The sequence below is a fragment of the Vanellus vanellus genome (genome assembly GCF_965231255.1).
Source record: "Vanellus vanellus genome assembly, chromosome: 1".
NCBI classification, from domain to species: domain Eukaryota; kingdom Metazoa; phylum Chordata; class Aves; order Charadriiformes; family Charadriidae; genus Vanellus; species Vanellus vanellus.
Genome location: NC_138905.1, coordinates 90,092,869 through 90,111,495, shown reverse-complemented (window position 1 = coordinate 90,111,495; position 18,627 = coordinate 90,092,869). Strand labels below are relative to the sequence as shown.

At 44.5% G+C, this 18,627-nt stretch overlaps 1 protein-coding gene across 1 annotated transcript; it reads right to left on the bottom strand.

Annotated features, from left to right (window-relative positions):
* Positions 1–1,856: 1,856 nt before the first annotated feature.
* TNFRSF1A (TNF receptor superfamily member 1A) lies at positions 1,857–18,324 on the bottom strand. Its single transcript, XM_082490863.1, has 10 exons — positions 18,242–18,324; positions 8,594–8,795; positions 8,181–8,309; positions 7,728–7,871; positions 6,042–6,123; positions 5,658–5,725; positions 5,337–5,459; positions 4,945–4,982; positions 4,004–4,163; positions 1,857–3,458 (listed from the first exon to the last, which is right to left on the bottom strand). The coding sequence occupies exons 1-10, from the start codon at positions 18,278–18,280 to the stop codon at positions 3,157–3,159; spliced, it is 1,287 nt and encodes a 428-aa protein (XP_082346989.1). The 5' UTR covers positions 18,281–18,324; the 3' UTR covers positions 1,857–3,156.
* Positions 18,325–18,627: the final 303 nt, after the last annotated feature.

Here is an 18,627-nt window from a genome sequence, read left to right as displayed (position 1 = left end):
GGGGGGGGGGGGGGAGGTGCCTCGCTCAGACCATCGGCCACCGCGGTGGTAGGGGGAATGGAGAGAGCCTCCGGTTCCATAGTCACCCGTCTCGCCTGGGCCCAGTCTCCTTGAGGAGAGCCTTAAAGGTTATCCGAACTGCCTCATAGTCACGGATTTCTGTATTAATTTGGGGGCACAAAGTCACTGGTGATGGGGCAGCAGCCAGCGGCCTTGTGGGGGCCCGTTCATGGCTTACCTTGCACAGTCAGCTTTAAAATACCTGGATTTTAAATGATGGATTACACAGTAAAAAACAAACCAACCAAACAACAACAACAACAAACAACAACAACAACCACCAAAAACAAAACAAACCACACCACACCAAACACCAAAGCGCTTCCTTAAATGTCACACCTGGAAAGGATTTCTGATGATTTCCCCACTTCATGCAGTTTCACACCTGGAGTAACTGTCGTGCTGTTGTCTCATAGCTACAAATTTAGCCAGTTTTGTTAGCATTAAAGTTAGCTAGGCTTGTTAACCATTGGCATTAGCTGAACTTTTACATATAGGGTCTTGCATACAAGCATTTTGTTGTGTCCTTGGCCAGATGGTTGGCCTGGGGGATGTTTCTTTACAATTGTCAGGGACAATTAGTTGAGGAACTTCTAAGATGTTCTCACGGATAACGAGGATTCTATCCTTGAAGCCGTAGTGAAAGAACTCCTAATCAGGGAAAGCAAGTATTGTTATCATTCTTGAAGTGAAACATCCTGGAGCATACCGACCCTGAAAATGCTACTAATCTGCATGTTTTGAAACTTGGCAGAAGAGTGAAAATTCTGAGTGCCCTGAGCCAAACTGCCTTCATTATAATACTAAAACCCACACCCATAGGTGAAGATGACCCTGGCCCAGGTGAAGAGCCTTCCCCTGAGCATGCATAATAGCTATAACTCCATTGTGCAATCATATGTAAATTACTAACCAATCAAATACAGATAGGAGGCACTAATATGGTAATGATGTTGTAACGTGTATATAAACCACGCGGAGAGTCCTGTTCTGTGTGCATGATTTGTGGAAATATTCCACCTTGCTCCCTGGCCAGAATAAAGCAATGTCTCCTCCCTAAACACAGTCTCTGTGTTTCAGGAGAATCGGAACTTTGACCTTTTCATAGGTAACAATACTGCTGTGCTTGTTGAACACAAATTATGAAAGAAATCCAAAGCATGTTACAATGAGCTTTGTACCATCTCCTTTGATTTTTTTTTGTTTCAAAAAAAACCCAAACAGCCTCAAAATATTTTGTAGGCATAGCAAAACAAAGCCTCAAACTGGGAATTAAAACTGACTTCAGTTCCTGGCTTTGCCACCAACTGTTGTCAACTCCCAAGTTTCAAGTTTTCTCATCAGCAGAGTAGGAACAGCCCCCACTGCTTTAACACAGTGCTATGGGTCCTCAGACAAAAACATGCTTCTGTAAGATTAGCATTAAAGTACAATCTATTGTTTCTCTTTTATTTAAAGATATTTTCCTCTTTAAATGTGTGTTGTTTAAAAATTCACTTTAAATATGCTAGCGTCCCCTTTGGCTCTTGAGCATCTGAGAAGACCTGCAACCAGATTTAATTTCAGTCCTACTTCCTGCTCTCAAGCCAGCTTCCTATTACTTGAGGGCAGCTAAGCTTTACATACTAAAGTCCATAAAACTTGGGTTTTTTTTTTTAATTTCAGACCATCAAGCCACCAACTATTGCAGCCCACTCTTGCTACTTGTCGAAGTTACTCTCCTTTCTCTGCCCCCACCCACAGTCACAGAAGAGAAGTTGATATAGACAAAACTAGAACAGAGGCAGAGGTAAAAATATGAATTTTAATTGAGAGCATTTAGTGTATTTACAATAGAAAGTTTCTCTCTGGTCAAGGGACAAGGGATTAAAAAAAGAAGTCCACATTACAAATGTGTGGAAAACCTGCACCTGGTGCAGGCTAATTGATTTTTGCTATTTCTGCTTCACCCAAGGTAATACCTGTGAGAAAGCGATGGTGAGAGCCTGGAGATGGTACCGAATGGCTCTCACACCCAAGTAGCAATCACAGAATGCACTCTAGGAAGTAGTGTGAAGTTATTCAACAGTTGCTATATATATATATATATATATATATATATATTTATGTACACATACACAGTCCCATTTGCAGTTAGATCAGATTCAGCGAATCATTCATAGATAGATAAGCAGGTAGACACAAGCCTACTGACCTGTGTGCAAGGCACAGACCTGCAGAGGCGCTCACACCACCAGGTACACAGGTACCTTCTCAGCCAGACAGACGCATGCATTCCTTCCCACTCTGCACTTGGACAAATACACAGGCAGGTGTTCTGTTAATGCTATCTTACATGGTTTCTAGAAAAAAAAACTTGAGAAAAAAGCACCAATCCTCTCATCTGACTCACTGGCTCAGAATCCATATTCCTCTTGAACCTGAGGGAAATGGTGGGGATGGGGAAAGGATAATGTCCTCCAGTTTCTCGCAGAGCCACCACTTCTGAATCTCCGTGACTCTTTTGCCACAGCAATAACTAGTTGATACCGAAAGGGGGCAATCCTTTCCTGCTCCCAGAAACGGGCATAGCCTCCCACCATTTCCCTTGAGTCAGATTTAGCAATCAAAAGGCTGCAATGTGAGCCAGTTCAACCGCCTGACCTTGCAGAAAAATAGATCTGCAAAAAGTAAGCAAGTACTTTACCATCTGAACAACCAGTTTAACCAAGTCACCTTACAAGTTTACCCACCACACAGTGGGTGGAGCACCACCTATTTCAGCAACAACTTGCCCATAGAGTAGCTGAGCTATCAAGCCACTCTGAGCTCCTGTTTTTATCTTGGTCAGAGTCCACACACCACTTCCTTTATGAGGTGCTTTCCCTCCTCAGGAAAGCAGTTGTTGCAGAGATCTGTCTTGGCTTAAAGGCGTTGAACTACATGGTGGTTGAGAAGCAAACCTCAGCCTTCCTCTAGCATCGTCTTCTGCTGTCTCCAACAAACCCAGTTGAGTGTTAGAAAGATAGGGAGATAAGGGGAAAGGAAGGCAGGAAAGGAAGGGAGTTATAACCCTCCCTTAACAGTTATAACTAGGGGAACTAAAGCAGAAATAGATTAAAGATGGTTGTGGAGGCTGCAAGGTTGAGGAGAGTTCTGGTTTAGCAAAGCCTCTTGAATAGCTTCACTGCAGCCACTCAGCTCCATCTGATTGAGAACACAGCTGATGTGCTCCACAGTTGCAGCATGACCCATCTGCAGTTTCCACAGTCTAAGCATTTCATACTGGGCATCTCGTAAACGCCGATGCTCCATCTCAATTCGCTCTAGATCATAGTCACTCAGACCCAGACGCCTCACAAACTCTTTCCACCGAGATGGTGGTACATGATCTACCACAGTGTAAAGAATAGCAGGATCTGTAAAAAGAGAAAAAATAAAGTGTGAGAACTAGGACCATGCAGCCGCAAAGAGAATGTGAATAATCCAGGGCTGGATGGTGCCTTGGGATCATGCATCGTCCCCTCCTATTCAGGTCTTCTACACAGCAGTCACGGAGACCTGTGTGATGTCCAGACTTGCTCTTAACCCTCAAAAAGCCATGGGATGCTTCCATATGCTCTTGTGTAAGGTTATGAACAGGGCTGAGCACACATGCTTAGAGCCTTGCTGCCACACGTTCCTGCCAAAAGAAAACTCTGGGTCACCATCCCAGAGGCATTAAGACTGACAGCTTATCACCACATATGACAATCCATTTTGCTGGTAGTGAAATAGGACAACAGAAAGGCCTTGTGTAAATGTTTAGCATATACAGGCTCACAGTGTCTGGGCATGCTTCTGCCTTTGTATTGTGCCACACATGAAGTATACACACAGGTCTGTCCAACATCCTCCTAGCTGCTGCATAATCAGGTTCTCATTTGCCTGGGGAAGGAGGGAAATACGCGGGAGTTTCACTTACTGTCTGGAAGCTGCGTCTTCCTGGCAGGTCTGACACAGTCTGGTAACTCATGTGAACTTTGTGGCAGAGGTGCAGGTGGTGGTGTTGTATTCACTGACAATTCTGTTTCCTTCTGGGACTCAGGAAGAAGGATGGAAATTTCACTTCTTTTTACTTCAACCTGAAAGACACGTTTTTGTAGTCTAGAATCACCCACAGCAGCACAGTACACCTGTCTCCTGCAAGGAATCACTAGCTTTATATACTAAAATTTATTCAATATAGGTGGGGAGCAGGTGCTGAGGTTTTAATTCTTCACATATGCCTCATTTGACCAGAAGGCACCAAACATTTCTTTCCAGTAGAACCCAAGGAGTTTAAATCTCTTTTGGCATCAAAAAACAGTAATCTGGAAAAAATATTCCTTTACAAAATCAAGTAAGGGTGGGACCTGAAATCACCACCATTCTATAAGCTCCACATGCCACTTTTCCCATCAGCCTTCTCTGAAAGGCTGTGAAAACCCCACCTCAGCTACTGTTTGGACTCTCTTAATTGCAGAACAACATTGGACCCAAGGACACACTATGAAGTAGTACTGAGAGGCTTGTGGGGTCAAGATCTGAAGTGACACAAAATTAGTTAAATCCTCCAAGCTTGTGGTATATAGGGGGAAAAAGGGATTAAGGACCAGCTATGTGAAAAAAATACATCCAGAAAGAAAAAAAAAAAAAAACAAAAAGCCAGGAGTTTGAAAAGCATCCTCTAGAAGAGGGGAAGTAAAATGTTAATGGCTCCACCCTCTAAAGGAAAAGACTTCTGAATTAACTAGCCCTATTACTCAGCTCTTTTGACAATACAAGGCCTGAGAACAGCCCACAGGGAAAAATGTTACTCTGGATCCCAGGCTAACATAGCTGAAAGCAGAAAGAAAGCTATATCATACCCATCATCTTGCTCACCTCACATACTTGATCCTTGGTGGTCTGTGGCATAGAAACTTTAAAGAAAAAAAAAAAAGAAAAAAGAAAGCAAAAATTATTTTCACTTCCTCTCTTCCCAGAGAAAACAGGAAAGCAGCTATTCACAGTCCTGCCCTCAAAAAGGTTTTAGAACAAAATGCACATCTCCCAGCAATGAGCTTATGTGCAATTCCGGTCACAGCTATGGGCACAGATGCAGAGTCGCAAGAACTGCACCAATAAGCTTAGCTGTTGAGTTCGTGTTCCTATGGCCTTGCAGCAAAGCAGAGTAATGGGATCCCACTTTTTTCCTCACACATGTGCGTATACACACACACACAGAGAATGCTGTCTATCCCAATTAATATCACTGCATATGCTGCTATACTCACCACAGGAGTAGAAAGATGATGCTATCCCATTTTCCCGGACGAGCTTCACTACTTTATTTACAATGTAGAGGACAGAGATAACTCCAAATATTGCAACGATGATGCCAAGGACAAGGCTCCCATCTGGACAAAAGGGAGAGGGCAAATGAGTGAGGGACTGAGAAAGGAAGAGGTTAAGTGCTAGAGGAAGAACAAGTCAAGACATGCAAATGGTAGAGAGAAAAAGAATAATGGTTTGAGAAAATGGAGAAAATAACACTTGACAAAACAAAAGCCCACACTGAAAAGATTCCACTGTCCCTCAGTTGCCCCTGTACTCACTCAGCCCAGAGGAAGTCGGTGAGGTAGTCACTGGGCTATGACACTGCAGGCATTCTTCTCCAATGCAGCTGTGCGAGCAAATCAGAGAGGTGAGTGTGCATTGAAATGAAACACCAGCTGTTTGTTACAATCCTAAGTAAGGGAGAAGTCAAGATGAGCCTGCAAAGCAGAGCAATGCAGTGTGGCTAGTGACTTTGGGTTCTTAGTGGGCTGATGCAGACTGGGGGTGGCAGAGGGGAAGACCCAATTGCCCCAGAAAGGCAGAATGTTGTAAGGTTATGTCAAAATGGACAGAGCCTTGAGAAAAATTTCCTCCCCCTGTCGGGCTTGTGTCTGCTGTCTCTCCTACTCAGTGGAGGGGCATACAGAGGAAAAAAAGCTCACCTGTTGCAAGGCTTGCAAACATTACTAAGTGTCAGGAAGTATCGAGGCTTACACCTGCAAATTGTGTCTCTGTTCTTTGAACCTGTAAAGGAAAGAAGAAACCTTAGCCATAATCTGGATAGAGAAGAAAACAAAAGGAGGAAAATCCACTCCAAGGTGGGTGGGAGATTATCCCTCTTTGAGCCTGGAGAACTGCTACTGAAGAATTGAAAGAGGATTCAGTCTACTTTTAGGACAAGGTTGGGTGAGGATAAAAATAATAAAAAATAAGGGTACAACTGTTCTGCTAGGTTAGGGACCTCTGAAGAGGCTTAGAAAAGGACTCACATTACAGTGCACCTGAAATTGGTCTAATGGATAATGACAGTTCCAGTGCAAAAGCGGGGAAAGTCACTCAAATTCAAGTGTGACAGGAAGGGGAAATCACATTAGTCAGGCAAAGATGAGGGAGAAGTGGTCCCCGAGCAGCTGAGACTGGTGAGGAAGTCAGTTCAGGGCAGGGAGAATCACTTCAAGCCATGGGACACATATCCACCCTTGTGGTCTGCAACACTGTAAGCAGAAGGGGTAAGAAATGAAAGAGCTACTGCTTCTAAGCAAGTCACAGTATGGAGACTGAGTAAAACAGGTGTGCGGAGGAGCAGAAAAAAGTAGTGATGGAAGTGATAAAGTTGCATGGGGTGTCGGGGGGAAGTACTTGAACAAGCAGCATGCATTCTTGTGGCAAGTGACGGACAGGACTAAAACAGTTCTACATCAGCCAAGAGGGAAGGAAATTGCTCAAGAGTGGTATAGGATGATGACCCTTGATAGGTGTAAGCATGGGAACTGTGACAGAGAAAGATTACTGAGCACCACAGGGAACACATTCACCAGTGAGACAGCAAACCTCATGCTAGGCAGGGTAAGAGGGAAAGGGATCAGGAGAAGCAGAATTTGCAAAGAAGAGGGGATACCTTTAAGACAACAAGGTAAGAAGCATTTAAGGGACATAAACAGAATTAGACCACAGCACAAAGTGAAGCATGGCAAGCAGCATTTGGTTAAGATCTCTGATGCCTGACTGGAGATGAGGCAGCTTGGGACAGCTAATGTGGGTACTTCTCCCAGACACCTGTGCCATCCCCAAGTCACACCCAATGCCACTGGGTACTGTTCAGCATTACCTGAGCAGCTCTGGACTTTAAAACACTGCACAGTACCCTGTGGTGGTTCAGCAACCGACTGACAAGCAGTTCAGCTGGGCACTGGGACCATTGTACTCAAAGTGCTTCCAGCAGTTGGTGAGGGAAATACAATGAGCATCAGGAGAAATACCCACACAAAGACAAAAAAGGAAGGTAAGCGGGAAATCTGCTGTAGAGTATAAAGACCTTGCTGAAGTATATGCAAGGCAGAGGTACCAAAATTAAGTAGAAAGTATCTCCTCACAACAGCCAAAACCGAGAAGCCATTCAAGGATAAAAGGAAGGTATAAACTGACAGAAAACAGGGATTAATGTCAAGGCAGGCAAAAAAATTGCAGTCTTTCTGGGGAAAGGGGGCAGGCAAACCCAAGAGTTGTTCCAAAACCCCAGCCACTTCAGGGCAAGGCGCTGCAGCCTGTCAGAAAGCGAACAGAGGGGCTGTTAATATCTACCCTAGTATAGTATGTCCATACTGGAGCCATATCCATGCCATACTCACAGTTGGCAATAATCCCATTGACACATGAGCTACAGTTCCTACACTGGAAGAGATCCAACACGCCAATCTGATATTGATTCTTCCGACAGCCGCATACAGTATCTTGCTTTGGGGTGCAGGGGGTCTCTACTATCTGCTGGAATTCTGAGGAAAGAAAGGAGAAGGAATTATTCCAACCTCTTCCTTCACCTTCAGCTAAGAGCACTGTTACAATGACAGGTATCATCATCCCATAATCTTCCCAGAAAAAGGCCAAAAAGGCCTGCAAATTGTGTCTCAGACTGCAGTAATTTAGTAACCCTTATTCCTGCTGTCCCCAATCCCTTCCCGTACACTGTCCTTCTGCCCATTCAATTGCTTACTTTTCCAAGCTTCCTCGCTCACCATTACACCCTCCTTAGCTCCCCACATTCCACTACCACCCATTTTCCTCAGGTCCTATAGATAAGTCACCTGTACGGCAATGTGTACACTGGAAGCATTTAGACATGGTGTTATCAACAGCTGTGAATGTGCCATTAGCACACGGAAGACAGATAGGTGCCTGGTCAGGACGATCACAGTCTTTTGCCTTGTAGGTACCTGCAAGAAAATAACAGAACTCTGACACGAAGGCAAATGCGTTATCTTAGGGAGGATGGGAGTCATTGATTCCTCAGAGAAACCCTGGAGTTGCTTCCTCTCACCAGTGTGAAGGACACTGACAGCCCAAAAGAAGAAACAAGGAATAAGAATTTATCTGGGTAGGGATAGGTACCAAGGAAAGGGAGAAGTGATGTAGCTGTACAGCAGAGACAGTTTGAGAGTACAGGACAGGGAAATGCCTCTAAGGTGAAGATCACTATTACTGTACTTATTTTACATACCTGCATGGCACCTCATGCAGCAGTGGGTCTCTCTGGGATGTAGGTATTGTCCTAGTTGACACTGCACCTGCCTCTTTTGTCTCCTCAAGGAGCTAGAGGTGTCTCTTCCATCCAAAGCTACCCGATGGACTTGCAGTGTATATGGCACTGGAGCAATTTCTATAGACTCCTTTATCAACATGCAGACAAATATTAGGATAACCTGTAAATACAGAGGGAGAGGGAACAAGAGGGAAAGAAAGAGGGAGAGAAACAACGTGAGAAAACATCGTATCTCCTTGCAGACTGCACAGCTGACTTCAGCACTTACAATTAAATCTTATTCAATAGACTTGACCAATTTTGATATCAGGACCTTCCACTGACAAAAGTATGGGGGGAGATTATTTACCAAAAAAAAAAAAAAAACCCCAACAACAAACCTATGGCTTTCATCTGTGCTATTAGCATGCCATACAATGGTCTCTATGACAAACTGGTTGTATATAAAGCAAATACTTTTCATGATGTGCAATTTATAGATGGAATGCCTTGAAAATGCTGCAGCTTGCAAGAAAGTTACTCAAGAGCAAAGGAATGTTTTTATTAAGGCAGGCGGTAAGACTGCCCATTTAGAAACAGTTCCAGAGGAAAGAATGCATCCACAACTTGCAGTTCTACTGAATAAATAAACCAGACGGGAAGCCTGGAATAAGAAGGTAGAGAAAGATTTCACTGCATGCAAAGTACAGAAAAGCTTCCAAAACTCCTCCTGAGCACCAGCCCTAGAAATGTGGGAAAGTTAGGTTTTCAACTTCTCCCCCTGACAAATGTACATTCTTCCTTTTAAACTGCAGCTGTTAACATTCAGTCTGAAGTCTGCCATAAAAATGTGCACTTTTGTCTTTGTTTTTTTAATTCCTTTAAGATTTACATAGTTTTTCCATTTTTAAGATCACTGTTGTCAAGAATTTTAACAGAAATATTAAGATTGGCATGACTGCAGTATGACTGTAAGAGTGTGTGTACACACACAAGAGGGAACAGCAGAACAAAGGGTTTAAAGAACAGCCTGTAGGATGAAGGACACCAATGCCTGGATATTGTTTTCAGGACACTATTCCCAGCAGCGAAATTGAGAAATGTACCATTTATGTCACAGCCAAAAGGTCTACACTCTGGTAGGACCACAGCATAGATGACTCATCAGCAAAAGACCCTGCACCAGAAGGATGATAATGAAATTGCAGCATATCACAAACACGATTCTTTTGCCTGTTGGCCCAACAGAAAAACTGACCCTAGGCATGTATTTCAAACATGCATTTAGACAAGGAAAAAACATACAATAACCAAAAGGTTAAAAAAAAAATTAAAAAACAAAACCAGGAAACAACTTGGCCCAAGATTTATGGAGCCTGAAGTCAGCAAGTTTCTATGGCAAAGGCCCATCCCATACCAGCTGATGACTCCTGAAGGGTATGATGGACTTGTCCAGAAACTAGTTTGTAGTGCCATGAAGAAACCCAGCGGAGCGATGAAGACTTGACAGCTAGAGTCCCTTGTCATCTGTGCCGCACACAGTGATCCTGGCCATACCATCTGGACATATGCATGTTGGCACTTCTGCGTATGCCACAGAGAGTGTGTGCCAATACAGTCTATGCATCAGATCATATGAATGCATGAACATCAACTCATTTTTTTTGCAAATAAATACCACCCCATCCATACAATCTCACACTGAGTTTTACTACACTAACTTCCCTACATCATAATGTTTTCCCAGCTTGCTGTTTTGAAAGTGGAAAGGTGCCTAGCTGTACAGGCACAGCTTCAGAGTTCCGTTTCTTTTTGCTTTTTCAGCTAGGAGAGGTATACCAAAAGCAAAGTAAACCAGTAAGGGTAAACCACAATACTGATGCTAATTTTGTGGTTGCAAGCTTAAGAAAAGATATACAAAATGAGATGGCTATGCCAGCCCCATGCTGTCCTGTTTATCTCAAAATTAAAGCACTGGGGGAGAAAGGTACATACATGAAAGCTACTCAAAACCTCAAGAAGGATAAGACTTTGCAAGTCTTGACAAAGCCAAGACCCCATTTTTCAGAGAGGTCTATCACACAAAGGCATATTTAACAGACCAGAAGCTAAAATGGTGAGCAGGAAAAAGAAAACCACATATTTAAATAGCTTTAATTTCAGATTTAATTAGCTGACCACAGGATAAATGCGAGCACTCCGACAACTCAGTAAGGAATAAAACTCGTTTCAGCAGCTGGTAGTCTTACAAGATTGATTGCTTGCAGGAAAATGGGTAAAAGATCATTCACACAGATGGTCTGACAGCAACAATTTAAAACTCCTGATTCTCTAGCCAATGATTAATCCCCTGATATGGGAATATATACAGCCAGCCCATAAGTCAGACAAGTCAGCAATAGAAACAACACGGGAAAGCATCAAAGATCAAGCCAAAAACACATAGAAAATTGGTCAGATACACCTTCAAGAACAAAAGAAAACAGGAAAGGTGTTTTCAACTTTTCAGATTAAGTGAAAGCATGTCTATAAGTGTAATCAAACCAGAGTTAACACATTATTACTGATCATAATCTGAGGAACAGAGAATCACAGACCACAAGTGACTCACAAACCAATGACTCGGCCTTCCAGAAAAATCATTCACATAGCAGGAAAAAAAAAAACACCACCATCTTAAGCAGCTCCCCAAGCCATTCAGCTGTATACTGATTTATACCAATGACAGATTTCATAAAATTCAGGAAATACATAAAATTAGAATAGAATATTTCAGTTGGAAGAGACCTACAACTATCAGCTAGTCCAAGTGTCTGACCACTTCAGGGCTGACCAAAATTTAAAGCACATTACTAAGGGCATTCTCCAAATGCCTCTTAAACACTGACAGACATGGGGCATTGACCACCTCTCTAGGAAGCCTGTTCCAGTGTCTGACCACCCGCTCAGTAAAGAATGCTTCCTAATATCCAGTCTAAGCCTGTCCTGGCTCAGCTTTGAACCATTCCCATGTGTCCTATCACTGGATCCCAGGGAGGAGAGACCAGCATCTCCCTCTCCACTTCCCCTCCTTAGGAAGCTGCGGAGAGCAATGAGGTGGCCTCCCAGCCTCCTTTTCTTCAAACTAGACAAGCCCAGAGTCCTCATCCATTCCTCATAGATTGGTTCCAGCGCTTTCATCAGCTTTGTTGCCCTCTTCTGGACTCATTCAAGGACCTGCGCATCCTTCTTGAATTGTGGGGCCCAGAACTGCATGTAGCACTCCAGGTGAGGCCGCACCAACACTGAATACAGCAGGATAATCACCTCTTTTGACCGGCTGGTGATGCTGTGTTTGATGCACCCCAGGATGTGGTTTGCCCTCTTGTCTGCCAGGGCACACTGCTGACTCTTATTGAGCTTGCTGCCCACCAGCACCCTTAGGTCCCTTTCTGCAGGGCTGCTGTACAGCCCTTCTCTCCCTATTTATACCTGTGCCCAGGATTACTTCATCCTAGCTGCAGAATCTGGCATTTCAACTTGTTAAATTTCATCCCATTAATCATTGCCCAATGCTCCAATCTATCTAGATCCTTCTGCAAAGCCTCTTGTCCCTCAAGACAGTAAACAGCACCTCCCAGTTTGGTGGGAAACTTGCTAATGGTGCATTCACCTCCTGCATCCAGGTTGTTGATAAATATATCAAACAGAACTGGCCCTAGGATTGAGCCCTGACTGGTCACCAGCCAGATGTAGCCCCAAGTCACTGGTAACAGCTCACCAAGGCAGTTTAGAGATCTTCTACAACTGAAATAAAGTGATTTTCCATCATTAGATTTACAACATGCTCTGATTCCACTCACCAGGAGAAAAAACACGTACCTACTAACCAATGCTGCGTAGAAAAGTGGACAGCATGTATTACCTAAGCTGAATGACAATTCAAACCACCAAACCACATCATGCACACCGGCGACTGACATTTTTAGTGAGCAGGGCCTACCCAGGAGAAAAAAAAAAAAAAAAAAAAAAAAGAAAAAAGGAGTCAGCAGAAATTCTAGGTTTTACTTCTGAAACAGCTGCAGAAATAAACAAAATATGGCAGATGAAAACTACAATGTTGCTTCCTTAAATCATTCCACCACTCTGGGTGACTGCTATGTGCCCCGCACACTCTCCTCACATGTGAGGCAACCCTAGTTCCTTCTCATGTCTCATGCCAGCACTTGCTGCCTGACAGCTACAGTAAAAGAAAATGCTGTACAAGGCCAAAAGCTCTTCTATGCAAAATTTTGGCAGCTGAGACAGGATTTAGGAGCCCCTGCACCACTTTCAACTTCAAATATTCTTTAATTACTGCCACCACTACAATTTACATCCTTGCTGCTGCTTCTGCCCCACCAGACCATGCACAGAGAACTGCAAGTGAAGTGACATCTCTGCAAAAGTAAAAGAAAGAAAGAAACAGCAAAGACAAAAGTGAAGAACACAGCACGAGGCAAGAAAGATGGAGGGCTGGAAATAAGAAGGGACATTTGAGAGCACTGTTCTCACGCCAAGGAGAAAGAAGGCACGGTATCTGAAACACAGGGGCAGTGCAGGGAAGTGCAGCTTATCAGGGCTACCGTATTACCGCCTGCCAATGTCCACAAAACTAGGAAATACCAAATTACACAGCATGGATGCCACAGCTCTGTACCATATGCTCTGCCCTCCCTGTGCAGAGAGAGCTGCCTGCAAGGCTCCTCACCCTCAGGGAGAAGGGTGAAGGACAGGTACGGTGACACACAACAGTAGGATGGGAAAGAGAGGATGGAGATGGTTGTGCTGGGAGCACAAGGTTCTCCTAGAAAGCCAGTAGATGCCTAGAGGTGTCCAGAGTGGACAAGGTCAGTCACAGAAAGCAAACCGAGTGGGAAGAGGGGGATTAGACAGGTGGGAAGCAACTCCTCCCCTCCACATGCAGCGCCTCAAGACCCCACACCTGTTCACGGGAACTGGCAGAAATGCAATACTTGCTGGAGCAGAAGGCCAGGTATTAGTATTCCAAACAATTCAAATAGTATTGCCTATCACTAGGCTAATGTTTAAAGTCATTCCACATTAATAATTTCCAGAGTTTAAATCTCCTTAATACAAAAGCATAAAGATGAAAATTTCAGAATAAAACAATTTTATAAATCTAGATGTGCTGTTAAAATCCAGAGATTAGGAGGCTTAATCCTTTTTTTTGTTTCGTACACACCTAACATATTCATCATGTAATAAAGTGTTTCTCTACCAACAACTTATTCAACTGCTTCTCTCAAAAAAAGACTTCCATTTTGCAAATTCCATTTTTATACTAAAGAACTACCTGGAAATAAAAGGCATTACATGTCACAAGAATTTCTCAAATATTTCTTAATAGAAACTTCCCTTTGCTTAAGAGTTCAACATGACACACACCAACACGTAAGTAATCTACATATCAATCATCTGTAAGCCTTTTTAATGAGTCATAAAAAGTTAGCCAGCTTGGAAGTTCAGAAGAAAACAGAGATCCTGCTCAGAGTAATGAGCTACCAAAGAAATCAGGGTACAAGATTACCCTTATGTTCTTTGACTGCTTCTGCCATTTCCAAAAGCTCTTCGAGGTTTGCATTTTTTTAGTTTGCTATACAAAGATGCATGGGAAACCAGAACTTCTGCTTTACACACTGAAAAATGTGTATTAAAGCAACATTTACAGGAAGCTCTTCTCATTGCTCACTAAAACCTGGAAAGGTCAAAAGAAGGATACAAAAGCTATTATAATAATTAATCCTCCATTTTATGAAGATCAGATGGAGGAAATGCTGTATTTTAGGCCTTGTCTAAAACCAGGAGACTGATAATAGCTTTCACGCAACGAAGAAAAGTCTTAAAAATCTTAATTTAAAAAAAAAAAAACAACTGTGATTTATCTGTAAAGTTCATGAAGTTCACATCCTAAAATGTGTGTACGTATACAGTAAATAAAGTTAGGTGGTTTTCTTTCATATTAGCTGAGATAAAGAAAAGAGTGAAAAAGTCAGTAGGTGATCACAACCATAAGAAAATAACTTTTTAAATTTTTCCTTAGAGGACACAGTGGTGAACACTACGCTGGAGTCCCGAGTCACAGACACGCGACACCCCAGTAGTTTGCCCGCCTGTGTTCAGGGCTGACTTGGACAGCAGAGCTGTACATCCCCACATCAGAGTGCCATCCGAGCAAGCCTCAGCAGGAACATCCCCTTTCCATCCCGAGCTGATTTACAGCTGGGCACGAGCCCTTGACCCCTGCCCACGCTGTGCCACAGCCGTCCTCACACCCCTTGTCAGTGATTGATGATCTTAAAGGTCTTTTCCAGCCATAACGATTCTATGATTCACTGGGTGAATTTTTTAAGAGTCAGATAATGTCACGTGCCGAGTCCTATTCAGTGGAACTCCTGTTTGTTTAAGTAGAGAAATGTAGCAACATTGCTTTGAGATGTGCTTTCTAGTGTCAGGTTCCCAAGACTGCTGTTAAGAAAGGCCTGTGTCACCAAGGGTTCAAAGGAAGCACTTGGTTATCCAGGGATGAGGCCAAGATTATGGAAGAGAATACCAGACACCTGTGCCAAACAAAAGCAAAGCCCCTTTGTGATGACTAAAGACAATGGATGAGAAGGAGCTAAATGACAAAACTGGTTTTACCCCAAATAACACTGCTAATGCAGAAAATTGATTACTTAATAAAAAGTAAGGCAAAGGCATCCAAACTGGCAATCCTGATTACTTGAGAAGTTAAATTACCACATAATTTAAGTTGGTATACACCTAGACATCAACATGTTCCATTTGGCTAGAAGCAGATGGTCATCAAAAATAGAAATTAAAATTAGATTAATAAGCAGATAAAACATGGAATGAACCTGGCTGGACAAAGCAATTACAAATGTAATCAACTATTATGAATTATTAGGGAAAGATTTGGGGACAAAATGGGAAGTTTTGTTATTCAAACCTTATGGATTTATACATTGGCATACAGACTGTAGTTCCGGTCCCCAATCCTGAGAACATAAATTAACCCAGATATGATACAGAGAACGGTAACAAGGATGATGAGTGGTACAGAATGGCTGCCGTAAGGGGAATGGTTAAAAATACTGGTCTGTGAAAGAGACAACTGAGCAGAAGATACTATACTGGGCTCTTAAGTCATGAATGCCAACAAGCAGGTGAACTGGGATGGCTGTTCTGTCTCTTCCAATGCAAGAAGTAAGACGCATCATATAAAACAAGCAGGAGAAAGGTTCAAAACAAATATCAGGAGGTACTTTTTTCAGCCAGCACATAGCTGAAGCGTGGGGCTCCCTGCCAGAGTGCTGGGGGTGCCAGAAACGTGCCTGGGTTCCAAAAGCAATCATCACACTGACGAGCAGAAGAAAAAACACACTCAGGGGTCCGAAATACGAAGACACTGTTTTGACTCAGGAATTCCCACAGCGACAGGTCACTGGCAGCTGGGAAAGCATTTTTATTTTTCATTGTTATATGCTTGCCCTGCTCCAAAACCCTTGGTAAACTGTTGGCTACCACTGGAAACAGGATGGTAGGCCCAAGAGTTCTTTCTTGCAATGCACTTGGTGGCTTGGTTTTTCAATTTTTATAACGTAGCTTCCAACTTCAAAATTGCAATTCCTCCCTGCACCTTCAAAAGGAATCAGTGCCAGAAGCACCCCTTGAGGCTATTTTGTCTTTTTTTCTTCAGAAAACTGAACTGCCTTTAATAAATGAAACTGCCCTTGGTTTTTTTTTTTGTTTTTTTTTTTTGTTTGTTTTTTTTTTTTTTTCAATGAGACATAAATCACACTGGCCTCAGTGAAGACAGCTGCCATTTTTTCCACTGTGAAAGTTAGGAGCACCTGGGGAAAACACAGTAGACCTGGAAATGAGGTTAAGGACATGCAAAAAGAGAAAATGCATGGAAACAAGCTACAGGAAATTTTGAAGAATCAGAGGAAACATAAACCAATCAGAAAACAAGAAGGGGGGCATCAAGGGAATAAGAAAGGCCACACGGGCAAATGTACGATGCATAGAAAGTAAATGGAAGATAGAAGGGCGTGCAACAGAGTGAGAATTATAACACTGAAAAAAAATGTGATTTTATGGAAAAAAAAATTTACATTATCTGTCATGAGCAACTGTGGTATTACTGAGAATTTGAAATGTAAATAGGAAGGGGAAAATGTCGTCAAAAAAGAAATCCCACTGAAGGACAGTCTTCCTCTGGCATAGTATTTAACTGAAGGCAATATAATTAATTTGGGGAGTCCAATGATTTTCTGTACATTTTATTGCCAATAGTATCAGTAATACCCCATATAGGATCTGAATTACAGCAAAATACGTGCACTGAAGTCAGAAATTGACTTCTCCAGGTTTGCTAACTGCTTTGAAATCTGTAAGTCACCTCAAGAGTTGATGTATCCTACCTAGGTCCTGAGTGGTGCTTAGGGACATGGTTTAGTGGTGGTTTTGGCAGTGTTAGGTTGATGGTTGGACTTGATGATCTTCAAGGTCCCTTCCAACCTAGGCAATTCTACGATTCAAAGTGATCCACAGCTTAAGAGTCGAGGTGTGGAACGCTCCTACTCCACACTTCTAGTTATGTGCTCCTGCCAGCACTACCTGTAACTCTACCACCTGATTTCCAAAAGCTTCCAAGCGCAAAAAAAAAAAAAAAAAAAAAAAATTATAAAACTTCTGGAAGATCAACTTTGAGTCGGGCAGTCACAACTTTTTGACAGCAAACCAACAACTAACCCAACATTACCAGTCCTGCGCCGTGAGGTGCAAGGGTTTGCTACTGGGATGCTCAGGTATTTAGGGACAAACAGTTGGACCTTATCGCTTCTATACCTGAATTTATAGCCATGCCGTGATGCTCAGTGACATCACCCCTGCCGTCACAGCCTTATCACACATCTGCTGAGGCGGCTCGTCCTCCCGGCGGCGGGAGCGGAGCCCAGCCCGGCCCGGCCCGGCCCAGCCCGGGCGGCTCCGTACCCCCACCGGGCCTCGCCGCCGCCATCGCCCCAAGAGTTCGCGGCCCCACCGCGGGCTCCAGGAAATCCTCCGCCATTCCTGTAAATCCAGCCGCTTTTTCCCTGACTCAGGGATAAATTCCGGAAACGGCGCCGGCGAACTCAGCGCCCAGCGGGGAGGGAAGGAGGGCGGGAGGGAAGCCGGGGGCACCGCTGGGGTTACCGCCGGCCGCCCCTCACCTCCCCTCACCTCAGCGGCCCCGCAGCGCCGCGGCCCGGTTACCCCGCAGGCGACGGCGGAGCCAGGCGCGGTTCGGCTTTCCCGACCGCCCGTCGGTCCGCCACCACCGCCGCTCACCTCGCCCCCTCCGCAGGAGAAAATGGCTCCCCGGGCGCTGCCCCGTGAGGGAAACCAAAGCCCCCGGAGAACCCGGAGCCCTGCGGCAGCGAGGAAGAGACGAAGGGAGCCCATGCCTAAAAGCCCTGAGGCGGGGGAGGGCGACGGTGCACCGTCCCGTGCTGTCCCGTGCTCTCCTGTCCTGTCCCGTCCCGTCCCGTCCCGTCCCGTCCCGTGTGGGAAGCGGCGAACCCCCCACCCGTGACTTACCGTTCCCAGCGAGCTGCAGGGCAGCGCCGGGCCGCGCATGGCTCCGCGGCCCGCTACGTCCCCATGGCAGAGTCTCCCCGCGTCCAGAGGTAAACCGCCCCGCCCTGCCCCACCCAGGCCCAGCCCGGCCCGGCCCGGCCCAGCCCCGGCCGGAGCACCGCGGAGCAGAAACTACCCCGGGCTCCGGCTTCCTGCCGGCGGCGGGGCGGCAGGAAGGAGGGAGGGAGGGAGGTGGGCGGGAGGCGGCTCCGGCACCGCGCCCCGAACGCCCTCCGCCACCCCCCCAGCGCACACCGATGGTTTTACTTAAAAATCCAGGCGGGCGAGCTGATGAGGAAACCGGCGGTGGTGTATGGCGTGGTAGAAAAATGGTAGAAAATACAGGA

What these genes read in the sequence shown, in the direction of transcription:
- TNFRSF1A (XM_082490863.1), bottom strand. Translation starts at nt 18,280, where the DNA reads ATGCGCGGCCCGGCGCTGCCCTGCAGCTCGCTGGGAACG. An exon ending in CTGCATGAGGTGCCATGCAG is followed by an intron (nt 8,310 to 8,593) that starts GTATGTAAAATA and finishes ATTTTCTTGCAG; the next exon opens with GTACCTACAAGGCAAAAGAC. An exon ending in GTGTACACATTGCCGTACAG is followed by an intron (nt 7,872 to 8,180) that starts GTGACTTATCTA and finishes TTCTTTCCTCAG; the next exon opens with AATTCCAGCAGATAGTAGAG.